Source organism: Onychomys torridus, chromosome 8 (assembly GCF_903995425.1).
Source record: "Onychomys torridus chromosome 8, mOncTor1.1, whole genome shotgun sequence".
Lineage (NCBI taxonomy): Eukaryota > Metazoa > Chordata > Mammalia > Rodentia > Cricetidae > Onychomys > Onychomys torridus.
The window spans coordinates 98,919,948-98,939,107 of record NC_050450.1 but is presented as its reverse complement, the minus strand read 5'-3'; the positions used below and the strand labels follow the sequence as shown (position 1 = coordinate 98,939,107).

Below are 19,160 nucleotides of genomic sequence, written 5' to 3'. Positions count from 1 at the left end.
GGTAACCTGCTCTGGGACTTTATAAGAGACAATGGCCAGCTCACATTAATCGTGAGTGTGTACACAGAGAGAAATAACCCTTTAGACTCTTAACTCATTAGCTTGTAATTGTGTTGTGTTTATATGGCTCACTAAGACTCTAAAATACTGAGACATTTTCGCCTACCTTCTGCCATTAAAAAGGCGGCTACCTCTTCCATATAAAGCAGATTTTTGCATTGAAGTGGCACACACATAAACACACACACACACACACACACACACACACACACGTGCAGAGAGAGAGAGAGAGATAGAGAGAGATAGAGAGAGAGAGAGAGAGAGAGAGATCCCCTGATTTGTCATATTTAGTCCATGTTGATTCTCTGCAGATCCCTCAGAAGAATAAGCCTAGAGGCCAGATATCTTTCCTAATATGCCACCAAGCTAGAAATGCCCTGACAGTCAAGGCCATGATTCAGCTGCAAAATTTGAAATCTATCTATCTTCCATGCTGGATGCCTCTGTTTAGAGGATGCCAGGTTACCACAAAGTTCAAGCAAGATCTGATCTTAGGGAATAAGCTTTGGAATGTGCAGAAAGAGGAAAGCTCAGAAAGGTCTGAGTCTCTCTCTCTCTCTCTCTCTCTCTCTCTCTCTCTCTCTCTCTCTCTCTCTCTCTCTCTCTCTCATTTGAATACATTAGCCTGATCAACACTATCTATCAGGGAAAGAAAGACATTAGTACAGTGTGTATGTAGGTGTGACCCATGTCCTCTTTCCCTTCCTCTTCAAATGAGAAGGATGCACAGAGAACAAAATTGAAAACACACGTTTATCGACTTTGATGCTCTTTTTCAGACTAAGGTGCAGAACGAACAGGCTGTTCAACATCTTGTTGAGGTTCAAAGTTAGTCTCTGGATTTCTCAGACAACCCATGGGGCTTTCCCCCCCCCCCTTTTTAATATAAACTCCACTGTGCAAAAAATGTGCATTATCTTTGGTATTTATTTTAGGTAGTCTAACTGAAAATTTGAGATAACCTATTAGTGTTGTGTAAAGAAAAAGTATAAAACCCAGAGGCTACCATTTGGCTAGTGTTACATAATGCCCTTACGTAACAAGAAAGTGGAGAGAGAGAGAGAGAGAGAGAGAGAGAGAGAGAGAGAGAGAGAGATATCAGAGATAAGAGAGATCAATCTTAGCAAACAAATTACTGGCCTCAGAAAATCAGGCTCTCATTTTGGCAGTTAATAGCCAAATACTTGACACTTTGAAGCACACTGTGTGCCTTCAACAATGTTCAACACTGACGTTTTAAAATTATGTAAAAGATAAACCACACTGCAACAAAAATACAGTTTGTGTTCATGTAGTTAGCAGCTTTTCAAAAAATTAAGGCAGAATCTTGCCTGTGTTATGCCATTAAAATCATCCTTGTTCCCCTAAAGAGAAGCATTCCAGGTAAGCTAAATACCAAAACTGAGGCTTGCCTGCATGTTCAAGTTTTGTAAAAACACAAAACAAATACATTTAAAATCCCGCAACTCATTCTACACCAGATATGTGCCATCGGGTCACTCGAAGGCCTGCAAAGCACTTTACACCAGTCATCCAGCTTACAGTCTTTCTTGAAACCTTTGTGCTAGCCTTAGTCTCTTGTGGCTGCTCACTTTCACCCACCTCTTGACCAGTACCAAGGTCTGTATAACTGTCTCGGATCTCTGACCAACAACAGACTGTGTAGCGACATAAATATTCCAAAGACGCAATCAGCCAGTCATATCTCCGATTCTCTCCTTAACGGCCTGGGCTCTAGAGGTACACTTGCTTGGTTGTGAAGATCTATGCCAGGAGGTGAGTCTGTACTTGTGCTCTCTGGGACTCCATTTTCACTGTCCTCTTCCTCTTTGCTTGTGAGGGCTACTTCATTTTCATAGCAAAATGAATTAGCATTTGAGAGGATGTATTTCTTCTCTGCTAAGTCTCTGGCACTACAAAGGGGAGTGTTAGGTACCTCGTAAGTCTTATGGAATCTTGAATAGTCCACTTTGTAGTAGTGTTTCTCTTCAAAGAGCACTGGCTCATAGCGGTGACCCCAGAGAATTTCATTGGCCAGATAGGAACTCCGGCATTGTGTTGTCATGGCAGTGGCTTCCACCATGCCTTCCAGTATGACAACAATTTCAAAGTCTGCATTGTCAATGTCTTGCTTACTCAAGTCATATAAAGGGCTGTCTTCATCTATTTCATGGACAATAGTGATAGGGGACACCAGAAATATACGGTCAATTCCACTATCAAAACCAACATTGATGTCTATCTGGTCCAAGGGAATATATTCCCCTTCTGAAGTGATTCTGGATTTGAGTAGCTGTGCCCGGACGTGAGCTTCCACAAGGTGGCTTTTGCGAAGATTGCCCACCCTCCACATTAAGCATAGTTTGCCGTCCCTCATGGCAATCACAGCGTTGTGACTGAAAACAAGAGTCTCATTTCTCTTCTTTGGCTTTGCCATCTTTGCCATGACTGCGCCAATGATGAAGGCGTCGATGATGCAGCCTACAATTGACTGGAATACCACCATGAAAACAGCAATTGGGCACTCATCTGTAACACACCTGAAACCATAGCCTATGGTTGTCTGGGTCTCAATGGAGAAGAGGAAGGCAGCTGTAAAGCTGTTGACCTCAGACACACAAGCTTTGCTCTCTTTAGAAGCATCCAGATCCCCATGGAGCAGAGCTATCAACCAAAACACACAGCCAAAGAACAGCCAGGAGAGCACAAATGCCAGGCAGAAGATAACCAGCATCCATCGCCAACGAATGTCAACACAGGTGGTAAAGATGTCTGCCAGGTACCTCTGTCCCTTCTCACCCACATTAATGAACTGGACATTGCAGTGCCCATCTTTCTTCACAAATCGGCTCCTGCATTGTTGCCGGGTGTGGACTTTACTCTTGCCATTCCCGAAACCGTTGGCCACTGCCATGGTGGCCAACTTCATGCCATCTTCTTCTGAAGAGACAATGCTGTAGCGGTTGGTTCGCACACTGCCCATTGCTTCCGCGTTGGACGCCAGTGTTTCTGCTTTAGAAAACAGTCTGAGTTTTTGCAAAACCCTTTGAAGAAACAGTTTTGAATGTTCGGTGAAGACACACACACCAAAAATTTAAAAAAAAAAAAAAAAAAAGAGGAGAGGTGGATGCTTCCAAAGGACCTTGGGATTCTACCAAGGTTTGCCTTTTGACCAATAGAGTTACCTTAGTAACTCAGCTGACATCCAGAGAACTTGCCCTGCAAGAAAAGAGAGTAGTCATTACAAAACAGCCATACTTACAGGAGTCCTACTGTTTAAGACAATATCCCCATCTTAACAAAAACAGAACAGGACACAAACAAATTTACCCTGGATTGGATTGTGTGGAGTTTTCTTTGTTCCTATAAATAACATTTTAATTTTTTTATTTAAAAATGCAGTCACTGAACATAGATGAAGTACCTCTGCTAGTCATCCCACCAAAATTTCAGTTCCCTATTCATCTGCTGTTTGCCAGCAATCTAGAATATTCTATGATCCATATCTACCTATCAACTCTTACTCTCTTCCAGGTTCTCAAGGTAATAAACAGAAGAATCATTCTGATTTCTAAACTTTGTACCAGCTTCTAAAAGTAGAATATGTCTAGAGAACATTTCCTAAGAACATCCTGGATATTAGTCCTGTTACATATGTATTAAGAGAGAATGTCCCAGCCTTTGTTGACAAAGTTGACATCTATAGGCACAGACAGTTTTGTTTCAGTAATAATGTTGGGCAGACAGTCCTTGCAGCATTTGAAATGGATCCTAACTTCTGGATACTGTTTGTACTCGTTCCATCTCTCCCCACACTGGAAGCAGGCACTGTGCAGAAATGTCTGATACCATCTCCCTGAATGCAAGTGACTCTGACTTGAAGACACAGATTTGCTCTGGGGGATAGAGAGCCTTTCTGTTGCTTAGCAATATGAGTCCTGAAATTCTCCAGAGGTGGGATTGCCATGTGTAATGACAGGGTAGGGAGGAAGCACCTCTGTTCCAAAGGCCCAGGTCTTTAGCGGATTGAGATAAGGCAGGAGCTCATTTCATGTGGGTTCAAGGCTGTGTTCTCTCCAACAGAGACAACTTTGTAATCAAAGTCGCTCATAAATGCCAGTCAGCTTACTTTCACTTCCAGTGCTCTTGTTTGCTGTAGGTTCCTATGGAGAAGGCACTCACCTTGACTTAACATGAACAAATAGTAGCTTCCAGCTTCCTCCCACTGCTTCATTCTGCCCCAGGTAAAATTTAGCTACTCGTTTTGACTTTACCTCAACTCTAAAAACAAAACAACAAAAATCCTACATTTTCTCATAACAAAAAAAGGAAGGAAGGAAGGAAGGAAGGAAGGAAGGAAGGAAGGAAGGAAGGAAGGAATGAATGACTAAGAAGCAGTCAAGGTGTTTTCTTTATGCAATGTGTATTAGCGAAGTCTAGAAGAAGATTAATATTAATATAGCCTAGAACTAAAAACTGAAAGTGATTTCCAACTTTTCAAACCACCAAATCCTTGACCTGTTTTTAAGAGGGACAATAGAAAGGATCAGAAATGCATTGAGGCCTTGGTGAGGGGCTCCAGTTTTGATTTCCCCCAGAAAGCACATGACTATGGATCAGTCAACAGAACCATTTTCAGACAAGCCAGCTGCAGACCTAGAAAGCCACCCATTTGTCCTTATTTCATGCAGGCCTTTACAAAAAGGCAAGGTGCATTGTGTCTGGAAATGGCGTGTTATAGTTCTCTGATTCTCCCGTTATATCTACATTATTATCAAGACGTACACCAACTTATTTTTCTTGAGATTAGTCATCTATGGAAATCTCAATGTGTGTTACATTTTGGCAGCTCTTGACATCTAAATGATGCTTTATTTGAAAATGCCTTTGAATTGCTTTATAAAGAGAAGTCCTGGTGCCTTCCCAACCTTCTACCTGCTTTGCTGTTTTGCCTGCTTCCCTATGAAGTGTGCATTTGGACAAAGGAATAAAAAATCATATTCCTCAGAGGTTAGATCCTGGACTTGGAAAGAAATATGTTAACAGTGTTTTCAGATGATTTGACACACATAATGATGCCAAATGTTTCTATCTGAACATAGAGACAGCAGCATGACACCAAATGCAGGTGTGCTTTTATTTAAAATGCCAGAATGGGACAGAGGAGTTCCTTCAGAGAGTATATCTGAGTTACAACTGATTTTAAAATATTTTACAATAAACTAACACCAATCAACTCCCTTTTCACTATTCAAAAGAAGCTTTTCTCTGCATTAACATTGTGGGTCATGCACAGACTCTAGGATTTCTTCACACTGACTCCTGCTTCTTTCCAGATAAGAACTTAACAACCCTATGAACACTAAAGGCCCAGTTAGGACTTTCCAAAATCTCCATCCTAGGACATCTGTTTGAATTCCACAAGTCACACAATAGCTGTTTCCTATGAATAGCTTTCCCCACTTGGAACCTTGCAAATAGCATGTACTGAGGGGGCTGTCATTGTCTCATTTCCATTGCTAATGGCAGAATTTGTTCCACATGCTAGCACATCATTTTCAGGTCTTACCAGGGCTTCCAGGAAAGGAAAAAAAAAAAAAACAAAAAAACAACGTTTTTCCTTTCCTTTCTTTCCTTGAAATAGAAATTTCCTCATGTCAAACACATGTCAAACCCAAGCATGTTTGTACGTGTGCACACACATGTCATATGTCTTCAAACTTTTATGGAGCTGGTTACATTTTCAAAAGTCTAGAACATGCTACATTCTGACAGGTTAACTGTCCATATAGTTCGCTGTGCTTTTGCTCTTGACTTGCCCACAGGTCCCAGTCACCTCAAGCAAGAAAAAAAATTATCTTGCCCTCTCCTCCCTCAGTGGGAATCACCAATTCATAAACATCTGGGAAAAGCTTTCATTAAAAAATAGGACTTCCATGCAGTTTTAGTCCAAAAATTTTTTGAAAAACAGCAAACGAGTAATTTATTCAGATACCCTTGCCTCCTTGATGGGTATAGCTCCAGAGAGCTGATAATGGATTTGGAGAGTAATATACAAACTCCCTTTAAGCTCAAATATTTAAGGCCTCAGATCTAAACTCAATGGACATGAATAATCATTTCACCCAAGCCATAACCAATGAGGTAGAAAGTATTTCTGGGAAATTGAGAGGCTACATGTGGTGCTGTTCATGTTAAGACTATTTATAGGCTGATCCAAAATTAAGCATAAGCAATGGAAAAAATAGTCCAGCGCCTCAATCTTAGGTAGATATTGAGGGAGAGAGGAGGCCTGGAGGGGAGAGAGAGAGAGAGAGAAAGAGAGAGAGAGAAGTGAGAGAGAGAACGAACTATACACAAATACAGGAGTAAGATCACATTGTAAAAATGTGCAAATCTGAATTGTTTTCTATATAAGAAATATCTCCAGTAGAGCATGTGAAAAACTAGATAAACGTACTTAGGAAGAATAAATGAGAATCATAGTGTCCCATAGGAGGGTGATTGACTGTCAGTGAAAATGTAAGTTTCTGACTAAAGACAGGACATAGCAGAAGAAGAGATGCTGGGTAAGAGAAGTCTGCTAATGAGTGCTTAAGCAGCTATTCCCCAGCTGACGCCATGCAGACCAGTCCCAGAGTGCTCTGGGCTTAAGTTGCTATGTGAGTCCTATTGCTGCAGAGCAACCTCTGTGAAGCTCAGTAAACAGAAAGGGGGGGGGCACCCATTTGTGTCTACGTGAGTGCTGCCTCCAACATTTATACACAGCAATGTTTGTGGCAACTCGAGGCATTTATTGCATGCCAAAGGTGACTGGTGTTTAGTAAACAAAAATTCACCTCTTTTCAAAAGCTCAAAATGGTCCAAAGTTCAGGTAAAGAAGGGGTCAATCTTTTAAACTATTCAGAAGTCAGAGAAAGACAGCTGACCAGAGAGTTTTGATAAGGAATGTTTGAAAGGTGTCAGTTGACTAATTTGTTTGTTTGTTTGTTTGAGTAATTTCACAAATGTGTAAAACAAGTATCTTTACAGATATCAATAACATAAAAATAGAAGAGTATCACACAATATGGAGTTCAAAGCACAAAACAAAGTGAAATGACCTTGGCCCCAACTGTCACCACTTCCACCATACTTGAAGTAACCGATCTATCTCCTGGGCGTGGGGAATTTTTTTCCTGCATAATGAAACATAAAAATAAAGCCCTTGGTTGTGATGAGGACTAGGTGAACAAGTGTAGTGGTGCTCACAGGGCACATACAGAGCCAGCTAGCAAAGGGAACTATGACAGCCTATTAATTATTAATGGGAAGAGACAGTAAATGATAAAAGGAAATGTTAATTTCCTTCTCTCCTTAACTAAAGCAGGTTTTCAAGTACAGTCTCCTCCATGTCTCCACTGACAGACTGAACCACACAGATGTGCATCTACCCATTTTCTATCTTGGTTTCCCCCCCAACTGTCATAAGGAATCCATGTTATGATGCAGTCTTTTTTTTTTTTCAGAATCATGTCGCTCTGATTATTGCTTCCCTAAAACCACACTGTCTTCAAATGAGGAATTTACACCATTATTACTAAGAATAGCAAAGTGCTTAGGACAGACTGACATAGGATGGGAAAGTTTTCCAGTATTTGGGCTAAAATCCAACATGGGCTCCTACTCTTTCTCAGCAAAGGAACTCTGAGACTTGAGGTGTTGACTCTGGAACTCTGTGCTATATTTGAAGCTACGACCCCCTACCCCCATCACACACACACACACACACACACACACACACACACACACACACACACACCAAGGATCTAGAATAAGTGCTGAGTCTCGCAGTCCGAGACCAGCGCTCAAGGGGGACCTCCAATACCCAATTACATTTTCTTCCTCCCTGGAACCTCCAGTAAGAGGAAGAATCCGCTTCAGGCTCGCGCTTGCCTCTCTAAACTCAGTATCTCGCTACAGCTGGTGCATTGGAAGTTATGAGCACAAACAGATGCTGCAGAGAAATCTGTTTCTATTGCTCAACTCTTCCAAGCATGTCTCAGTATTTTTAGCTCTGAGGATGTTCTGGTGCGCACACAAACTATATAGGCAATAAGCCGGGGACTCCAAAGCTTGCAGAGGAAAGCATTACAGCAGCTTGACAGATGGGCACCTCCAGAACAGCGGGGACAGCAGGGTAGGGGACTGTGGCGCAACTCCATTGCCCTAGACACACAGACAAGAGGAGAGGAAAAAAACACAGAAGCCCTTACCTGTTGCTGGCACAGGATCATAGGGACATGGAGTGGAAATGGGGATTACAGAAGCATGTAAGATCCAGTGGGTTTTGTGAAGGAGAGTGAACCGAAGCAAGTAAGAATTCCCAAGACCCTGCTTGCCGGCGCCGGGAAGGCTGCGCGCTGGCCGGGGCTCCCGAGCGCTCTGCGATAGCCTGGGAGCTTTTGAGGCGGTCCTTGAGATAACCGGCCTTCTTGGCTCCGCCCCCTGTCCACTGTTGGCCAATCGGAGAGCACCTGGCTTCGCCGCCAGCCCCGGGAACCGCCACCAGGAGGGGGAGGAGGATCCTTACACCCGAGGCCCCTAGCTCTGCCAGCCAGGGAACCTGCAGTGACTTCTACTTCCTCCAGCTCCTAGCCTGGTCTGAGAGTCCAGCTCAGGGCTGCGGAGGAGGAAGTCGCGGCCCAGAGAGGACAGCAACAGGTGGGAAGCTCAGCCATCACGGCGCTGCCTAATTGCAACCTGGCCTTGGGCAAAAAGCTTCCTAGTGGGTCTCTGGGATCCACATTTTCCAGTTTCTTTCCAGGGTGGAAGCCGGCTCTACACGTTCCTGTAAGGGCCTGAGAGATGTCAATGTCTGAGAAAGACGTCTGCATCAGGGAGGGAATGAATGATCGCTGGAGTGCGTCTCCCTCTATCTCTTCTGCATATAGACTGGAAACCACAGCGCATTCAACTTCAACTCGCGGTTAATCCGCTAATTAAACAGCAAAAATGTCCTGGGACCTGCACTCAGTAGCCAGCAAGATTTAGATGAGTACAAGTACAGCAATGGCTTGTCTGACCAGGCTGTTTTCTCCGCCCGAATGATGATGAATTACTTACAGAAAGTGCCTAGACTTCTTTAGGGAATGTGGTGGGAAGGGAGGGAGCCGCTGGTTCCTCTCGCCTTGTCCGCCCTCCATCTCTCTCTTCATCACCGCCCGGCACGCTCTGCTCATGTAAAATCAGAACAATTAGAGAGTAATGAATTCTCTGGAACAGTAACTCCTACAGACTCTCAGCTCTGCCCTCGCACCAGCGCCTCCCAGCCCTCCTTCCCAGCAACCAGACAAGAGTATTGCAGACCCTCAAAAACCAGCTTCGGCTTTAACCGCGCCTGCATCCTGACAGTTTATAAATGAATTCTTTAGTGAGTGTGTAAAGTGAGTGCATAGTCTCTCTGAATATTAACGCTGGTATCATAGCGAAGCTTTGTTCTTAAAAGAACAGCGTTTAGGAATCTTTATCTTCCGCGGAGTTTGCAGTCCGGCTTAATGACGATGCTTCAAGAGCTCCAAAGCATCTCGCGTACCTTTTATTGAAACCCCTAAAGATTGCCTTGAGTCACCAAACTACTCTATAAAGCATTTCGCATTCCTGGTTGTACAAGCAGGGTACGTTTTTCTGTGTAGGGGAGTTGAAAGGAACAATTCTGAGCTTCTGCATGGATATCCAGTTCCTAGTCTCATATCCTCACATGGCCCCTAGGAGGTGCTAGTGAAATGTGAATACGTTTTCATTTCCCCTCACTGAGCCTTTCTCTTTTCCTAGTACTGAGCAAGAGACACTTAAGAGAGTGTGGAATAGGTCATGGAAGCCCTGTGACTGTTTTGATAGTCAAATGGTGTTTCATTTGTAAGGACTGCATTTACACCAAGCTCTGTTACTGAGGGTTGCCTTTTCAAGCTTTGTATACCGGGATATTGTCTCCCACAGAAGAGGTAGGTCTCCTTTATCACAGATTAAGCCATGTGTTATTTATAAATTGCTTGGATTGAATCTGCAATGAAGATGACTGTATTAGAACCCAGGATGTAGCCTAAATCTAGGAAGAAAAGTAACTCTTCATTAGCCAAGGCATAGAGAAGGAGTTATCATGTCATCTTTGTTTTTTTTTGTTTTTTGTTTTTTTCTTTCTTTCTTCTGTGTTGTGACTCATTGCATAAATAGATAGGGAAGAATTCTCCAAACTATATGAACTCCCCCATCCTCTACCCCCAAAGGTAAGGCTCTCCTTGTGAAATAGCCCCTCTACCCACAAAAGGTATTTTTCAGAATCTTGGTTTGCAGTTGTTTGTTTTAATATTCTACTCAGTAAAATGAATAAACCCCAGGCCAAGACAGCTTCGTGGGACAGGAAGGTCATTAGAGGACCGAGCACAATCGTCTATGATTTTGTTTGGATGTACATGTTTAGCTATAAAGGTATATAGAACACAGGCCCTGGTCTCCATCAACCACTGATTTTATTCTCACTCCTCTCCCTGGGACTGGATGAATGACAAGCCAGAAGGCAGGGATCTTAGAGGAGATAGTCCAGAAAAATTAGATTTTTGCAAGCGACGTCCCAGTCTTGATAGAACCTTTCCCCTCATTGTTTACTTAAAAAAACATGAAGGATTTAATTTTGACTAAAACATTTTCGGTGTATGATAGATAGACTTGAATATCTCCCTTGCATTTAAAAGAAAAAGTAAACTGCATTTTAATTAATAAATGCCTTTTCACTCTGTCCCTATTAGGAAAACTCTAGGCTGCCAAAGCATTAGTACTTGGATAAATATGCTCTTTTTTGGAGCAGTGAGTAATACGGATTTCTCTAGTCAGTGTACCTTTTTTTTTTTTTTTTGGCTGATTCAGGCCTTATTTAGCACACACACACACACACACACACACACACACACACACACACACACATTTCCCATTAGTTTTAGATATTGTGGTAGTTAGGATCCATCTGTGGATTAAATTTTTCCAAGAAAATGACAATTACTCTTACTGATTCCCTCCATAGCAACCACCTATAATATCAGAGCTACTATTAGTCATACTCTGAATGAGAAGTTTGATTGTGCATGGCCATGTGATGCAGAGACTGTCTTACTAGAAGCATAAATCTTTCCTCCACACTCAGTTTAAGAAGTACAAATACATTCAGACCTCTCCTGATCATATGTGTTCATATCAATACTGCAGTCATGAGAAAATCAACAGCTCCTTGGATTTGCATCTACACCATATTAAGAACCATTAACTTATAATAATAATGATGATGATAACAATACTTATAATATAAATGATAGACGATCAGTTTGGCTTATAACATAGACAGGATGCATCTGTCATCTAGTGATGTTAGACAAAGCCACCAAAGTGGAACGTTAAACACTGAACTGAATAGAATCTTTATTGGAAAGCCTCCTTGTCTTTGTAAATTAATCAGTATTACTTACCATTCTTATTACTGACCATACTTATTCTTTATATTGATCTTGACTGACAGACTCAAAATAACTACTCAGCACCTAGTCAAAGAAACAATATTTCTTTTTCCCCTAGGGGTTTAATTTTTTATTTTATTTTATTTTGGATTCCAGAAACAGAAAGTAAAACAGTTAAATGATCCAATGCTGGAAAAAAACAAACAAAAAAATCACAAAACACGTTTGTCACATGCATTGCTACTGAGGATTCTGAAAACATACCAAAAGGCAAACTTGCTGCCTCATTGTGTTAATGTCCTCATGCACCCATGATGTTCAGCTCTTTCTATGTTGATGAAATCACAAATGTTATTATGAATTTCGAGTATCACATCTTCACCGACTGTCTCTATTTACTAGGAAGCACTGTAAAAGTGAATGTACTCCATAAGCATTGTCTGTTTTGCACCACAGTGTTTATGCTTTGGGGAGGAGGTGGACCGATCTGGCATATTCGGGAACACAGCATCTTATAGCATAGCTTTTCTTTGGAAAGTCAGGTGGTTGGAAATTATTTTCTCTGAATTTTTACACCTAGCACTCTGATCACTAACACTCTGAACCCACCTTAATACAAATATAATATTATATAAAATAGCTTATTTTGCTCTGTTTATGCTACTGAAAATATTTTCCATGTATTTGTTTATACCTATATGTTGGTAGGTTTTCAAAATTCACTGTTATGTTATTTTACTTCTATATTCTGGTCACTTTGCACTTATACAAATGTGTAAGTTCCTCTCCACAAAAGTCAGTTTCATGATGAAATGAACAGAAGAAATAGAAATTCTTTATTAAAAAAAATGGCTTACATAGTGACTCAGTGTTATGGTTTGAATATGAGATGACCTCTGAAGCTCATATGTAGAAGATATGGTCCTTAGTTAGCAGTAGGGGAAACTTTAGAAGGCAGGACCTCACTGTCACAAAATTATCTGGTCCTCAGTCTCTTTGCATCCCTCTGTGTCTTTCTACTGTGAGATGAGTAGCCCTTGACACATGTCCTTGTTGCCAGGATGTCCCTCCCACCTCACCCTGTATCCAGAATCACTTGAAGTAAGCACCATAGATGGAGACCACAAGCAAAATTTATGTCAAATACTTTGTTGCAAAGGCCAAAGGTCACATTAGTACACTCACAGTGATTGATTATACAATAATTACTATATGCTATCTCATTTTTACCTGCAATGCATTGGGCTTATCAGAGTGTAGTAGAGTTATTTCCCTACAATAAATGACTGGACTAAATGTATGTAAGACTTTTTGCACAACCTTCCTTCTCTATTGGGAGAACCTTCACTTCACATTTTTTTCTTGTGTCAGTGTGGTGTGAATATCTCAGGCTGGAACCATCCTGTGCAGAATTTCTGGATTCTAATCTCTACTGGGCTGATACATTATATAACCAAGACTGTTACATGTAGTTAGAGTTTTCCTGCCTGGCTCACAGTCAGGACAAATCTCTCTCACCCGCCAGGCCCATAGGCTCAGACCCAACCAAGAAAGCACACAGAAACTTACATTGTTTACAAACTGTATGGCTGTGGCAGGCTTCTTGTTATCTACTTCTTCTATCTTAAATTAACCCATTTCTATTAATCTATACTTTGCCACATGGCTTGTGGCTTACCAGTATCTTTACATGTTGTTTCTCATGGCGGTGGCTGGCAGCGTCTCCTCCAGCCTTCTCCTTCCCACAATTCTCTTCTCTGTTTGTCCAGCCTATACTTCCTGCCTGGCTACTGGCCAATCAGCATTTTATTTATGCAGAGTGGTATCCACAGCAGTTACAAATATATGGTGAATTAAAAACAAACATGATCTAACGAATCTAAAGATGTATTTTTGAAAACAGACTGGACAGATACTGAATTTCAAGTTACCTTATCTTGGCCAATTTTCTGGATCTATCTAAGACATCTATTTTACCTTTGCACAACAATTAAATGCCTTGGAATTTGTTCCATTGTGAATAGTGAGCAGTCCAGGAAGACCTCTGAGTAAAGAGGTGTCTGTGTGTTTATAACTATTTGTGTGTTAATAGGTGCATGTGTAGCACAATCACACTTATTCTCTCAGTAAATGCCATTGCTTACTGTGATGATATGTTATTAAAGGCTTTCATTTCCCAGGAGATCTGTTAACACCAATAACAAATGGGTCTGCTCTTTAAGAAGCCTCCACTTCCAGGACAGATAGGTTATTATTTAGTAAAGCAGCTCTTTTGTCATGCTTTGGAAGCCCTTGTTTATCTCAGGTATGCAAGATAATTACACTCTGAAAATATCAAATTCATCACAGGGCCGGCTCTTAATTTACTGTTTTTAACACAGTGATTACAAGGATCGCTTCATTTTTGTTATCTGTGGTGTGTTAGTTCTCTCAAAGACAGCTTCACTTTTCCTTTCTCACTGCCAATGACAGCTTCTTAGGCTGGGTCAGCACAGGTCACCGGTTGAGGAGAATCTAGCTGAGAAAAAAAAATGCTAATTATTTTGAATCATCACTACTGCCACTGGGGACAGACAAGCCTTACTGCTGGAGGATCAGTGCCATCATTTGATAAGAGTGATGAAAGTTTCATAAGAAGATCAGTGAGAAGCCAGTGTGGATGGAAAACTTCCCAAGTGGCAATCACTGCTCTTGTGCTTCACAACCCATGATGCACAGTGGCTCAGCATCACATGATCACGCACTCAAGGAGATCATGAAAATGGCCCTCCCTGATACAGTACAAAATAACTTCCATTATAATTAGCAACTAAATCCAAAGTGTAAAACACTTGCAATGATGTCTCTTTACTTTTAAAATAACTCACTGGAACACCATAAGACTCACCCAACTTAGCTTTAACTGACATTAAAGAAATAGAGAGCCAAGGCTCACCAGTTTCTGCCACAGGCTGCAAAGAAAATGTGAAATATATTTGAATCAATCAAATACATTGTAATGATACTTTGGAAAGAAAGGCTATATTCTCAAGTGCTTAGGTTTTAGGATGCTATCTTGGACACTTTGCAGCTTTTTAAAAAAATGCAGTGGATCATGCCTTTAATCCTAGCACTTGGGAGGCAGAGGCAGGTGGATCTCTCTGAGTTCAAGGCCAGCCTGGTCTACAGAGTTCCAGGACAACTAGGGCAGTTACACAAAGAAATCCTGTCTCAAAAAAAGCACACACACACACACACACACACACACACACACAACCACCCCACACATAAAACAAGTTTTAATGAACATCCCTCTGTACATAAAAATATTTTCTTATTGAACTCTTACAAAAGTAAACATGCATTTTTATGAGGTTTGCTACTAAAATTCCTCCCTGGGAGAGAGAGAGAGAATGCCTCCTCCTCCTCCCAACGTCCCAACAAGTAAGGTTGGAAACAAAAGTTCACCCAGAGGAACCAATGAGTTTGTGAAGCTTACAAAATAGTGATGGGGGAGAGGGCGTTGAGAAGGAGCTTAGGTGATCTTAAGGCACCACACTTCCGGGTCTGCACCCAGCAGGGATGATGGCTTCTCCAGGGCTGTGCAGATGGAACCCCTCCTCTCATCCTTAAACACCTATATCTTCTAGCTCCTCCCCCAAGATCTTCATACAAAGAATTAATAAAAAAAAATACTGTTTAAAAAATACTTGAGAGGCTACTAGACTAGGGTTTCTTCCTTAGTACACTAAAGTCTAGTGTGAACAGTGGAAGGAACGAGAGACCTAGAGATGGTACTAATCAGAACCATCCACTACCATTTAACTAAGGAAGGAATTCTGCTGCGTTCCTTTGTTTCAGTTATCAAGGCTCACTCCTCACACTGATGCGGAGCTCTCAAATAAATCATGCTGGGTCTGAGCAAGATCCCATTCTGCAGTATGTTCTTTGCTCAAATAAATAGTGTTAAATTGGTTTTTTGTCTAAATGTTCCTTTTTTTTCCGTTTTTTTTTTTTTTTGTATTTTCTTGTTTTTCTTATTTTTGTCGGTTTTCAACACATATTTCATTTGTTGACTTTTGTTTCTTTATTTTTTTCCTTTTTTATTTATTATATTTGTGTTTTAATTTTACACATCAGCCATGGGTTCCCCTGTCCTCCCCTCTCCCACCCACGCCCCCACATTCGCCCCAGCTCCTCCCCTCCATTCCCATCTCATCCAGGGCGAAGACTCCCCTGGGGATTCATTTAAACCTGGCGGATTCAGTACAGGCAAGCAGTGGGACCAGGACCTGTCCTTAGTGCATGAGCTGGCTGTTTGGAACCTTGGGCTTACACAGGGACACTTTGCTCAGCTTGGAAGGAGGGGACTGGAGCTGCCTGTACTGAATCCACCAGGTTTAAATGTTCCTTTTTTAAAGTTATTTTGTTTATTTTGGTTTCTTGTGTGAGTGTTTTACCTGCACTGTGTATGTATGTCACATAAAAAAAAAAAAAAAAGTGCAGTGCATGCTCGTGTGCAACATTAAATGATTTTAAAACCAATTAAAAATATAGAGATATGGAGCTGGAGAGATGGCTCAGCTGTAAGGAGCAGTAACTGCTCTTCCAAAGGCCCTGGATTCCAGTCCCAGCATCCACACAGTGGCTCAGACCGCTCTGTAATTCTAGTTCCAGGGGGTAAGTTGACTCTTCTGGCCTGTGAAGGCACTATACTCATATGGTAAAGGCACATGTGAAGGCAAAATCTCATACACAGAAAAATGTTTTAAAAGATTTAAAGTTAAATGTAGATTTGTATTGGAAAAGAAAAATATATAAAAGAAGTTCTTATCTCCTTTATGGAGTAAGTACACTTTAGCTTTGTAGGACTTTTGTCCCTTTTCGTATATTTTTGCATCGTTTTTTAGTCATTAAATTAACTAAATTTAAGAACATATAGGTCTTCTTTTTTTTAATCATGATTAATACTTTACTTACAAATCTGTGATGCAATTAAAATCACTCAAAGGCAAATTTGATGATGTTATAATTCATCTTATGTTCATAATACATAAGAATATAGTCATCCCTGAGTCTTCTATATTTGCATTCACTTTGGGGTTTTCCTTTTGAAAGACAACATTAATTATCTGTGTATATTAGTGTTTATCTTCCATCTTTTCCATTTTCTTTGAATAGATTTCTAGATGTGGAATGTCTATGTCAAAGGACTCAAAACTATGTTAATTTCAATTCTCATTACCTTAAATTCAAATGTGTCAAATTTTAAGTTCTAAACTTTGGGATTCTGATGATAGGTATAGATTCCATGCAGTAGTAGGGAGGTTTGAGAAGTGGGTCACCCTGGTATGATTCTGGAACTTGAGTCTGCCACTTACTATCTGTGAAAACAAAAATGTCACTGGTATCAGAAATAATGTATTTGAAATTCATGAGACATATTGGTGACCTAAACAATGGTTGTTATTTACACTACACCTGCATTTAATGATACTGAAAATTTCATGGTCAGTGACTGTTATTTGGAGGATTAAGCCATATGTGCAACAACCTTTTAAATGACCTATAAATCTTTTGCAGTGCCCAACTAAACGCTACAGTAATAAGTGAAAGGTAAGCACCTGAGAAGCCTGGAGATGTGTTCTAGGCAAGGCTGAAGATACAGGGTAGAAGTAAACCAAAGGAGGAAAGTAGAATGCATTTTCCAGTTGATGGTCCATATTTGAAGGTTTTCATGGTGGCTGAGAAGGCAGCCCAGCAGGAAAGTGCTTGTTATGCAAGCATAAGGACCTGAGTTCAGATCCTTGGTGATCATGTAAAAATCTGAGCATGACATAGTGGCACATGCCTGAAATCTCAGCTCTAGGGTTACAGAGAGAGGAAAATCACTGGGGCTTGCTGGCCAGCCCGTGTAGTCAATTGGTGAGCTCCAGGTTCATTGAAAGACTCTGTCTCAAATCAGAACAATAAAATAGAGAAATGATGAGGAAGAGCAATGGACGTTGACCTCTGGCTTGCACAAATACACCTACTTCCCACTTACACGTACACACACACACACACACACACACACACACACACACACACACAGGTTTTTAAAGAGATACTCACAGAAACTAAACTCTGGGTATTTTCAATGTGTAAGGACAACCAGCCAACAGTTAATTCTTCACAGAGCATGAACTCTACAAACCCCCACAAGAATAAGGGTGGATGCAGAGAGACTGGAACATTAATCAGACTGGCATTTCTTCATCTATGGCTCCTGGCTACAGTCATACCATGTTATCTTCCATTTTTGTGTCTTGTTTTTGTTGTTGTCTTTTTTTTTTCTAACTATAATTTCCCAAATCCCCATTTTAAGTTTAAAAAAAAAAACAGAGATATAAAAATTATATTCTGGTAAACCTCCTTGCAAGTGTGGAGTCTGATGACATGAATTCTAAGCCAAATCTAACATCTCATCCCCTGCACTTTTCTGTGCAGGATACAACTCTCATTCTATCCCTACTAAGGTTATTCTACAAACAGAGAAGGACTTACCTATAGTCACTTACTATTTCCCCTTAAATCATTTTCCATGACTCTGAAATACATGAACTTTGACTTGTTTTTCTTTGTACTGTACCCAGCTCTAATTGTTTGGCTCAAATTTCATGCTTTCTATTTTAAAAATAATTCTGATCAGTATTTGTGGTTTTGCATTGACCGGTTTTCATTCCCTAAACAGGCATCCTCCCTCCCAAAATCAAAGTTCTTTATAGGCTGCAAATCATTACAACTGGTGTTATAATTATACAAATCAAAGAGGTATACCCAATTATCACCAACAACACTGGCAGTAACAATGTAACTGCAAAAGTACAATATGATTTTTAAAAATTCAAGTAATATCATTGCTCATTTGTAAGGCTTTTTGGTATTTTAATGGACTTATACAGATCAAATCCAGGTATTTATTCTCTTGTACTTAGATTTGAGCCACACTCTCTCTGTTTTAAGTATGTATAACATTTAAATGAGTCACACACATAAGCAAGTGTTTTAAAATTGTTTCTGAGGTTGGAAATGGACTCTAAACTCCTTACAGATTTATATTATATTGCCAGGCCTTCAGCTCCTGATTGTTTTTTATCAGTAAGGATCTCACTTGCAAGCTTTCATTTATACAACAATCTACTCTGTTGTGCGGTTTGCATAACTGAGTCACCAAGGTTTAGCAAAGCAGGAACTGACACCATAAATAATGCCTTTTCTGTAGCCTGATGGCCATTTCCCTATCAACCTGCTGACATACACGAACACACACAGTGGTTGTTAAGGCACCTTGGCCAATAGGACTCAATTAGGAGAACTGGCTTTCGCATTTGCTGAGATTAAATGTTGTTTATGTGTTAACAGATGCAGTCATGCTCCCAAATAGCTCCTTGGAAAACGACAGATTTCCCTACTTTGGAAAATGTCAAACCCCAATCTATTTCTCTTCCTGTACATCATTTTTATATAAAACCATTATGCATCAAGGAAAGGATATACTGATATATTAGGACAGAGAGAGGGAGAGAGAGAGAGAGACAGAGAGAGAGAGAGAGAGAGAGAGAGAGAGAGAGAGAGACCAGTAATAACATATGCAAA

At 40.7% G+C, this 19,160-nt stretch overlaps 1 protein-coding gene across 1 annotated transcript; it reads right to left on the bottom strand.

The window, feature by feature from the left end:
• Nucleotides 1-285: 285 nt before the first annotated feature.
• Nucleotides 286-3,146, bottom strand: Kcnj2 (potassium inwardly rectifying channel subfamily J member 2). Its single transcript, XM_036197461.1, has one exon. The coding sequence runs from the start codon at nt 3,041-3,043 to the stop codon at nt 1,760-1,762; it is 1,284 nt and encodes a 427-aa protein (XP_036053354.1). The 5' UTR covers nt 3,044-3,146; the 3' UTR covers nt 286-1,759.
• Between the last annotated feature and the right edge of the window lie 16,014 nt (nt 3,147-19,160).

Coding starts and splice junctions, on each gene's coding strand:
- Kcnj2 (XM_036197461.1), bottom strand. CDS start 3,043: ATGGGCAGTGTGCGAACCAACCGCTACAGCATTGTCTCTTCAGAAGAA.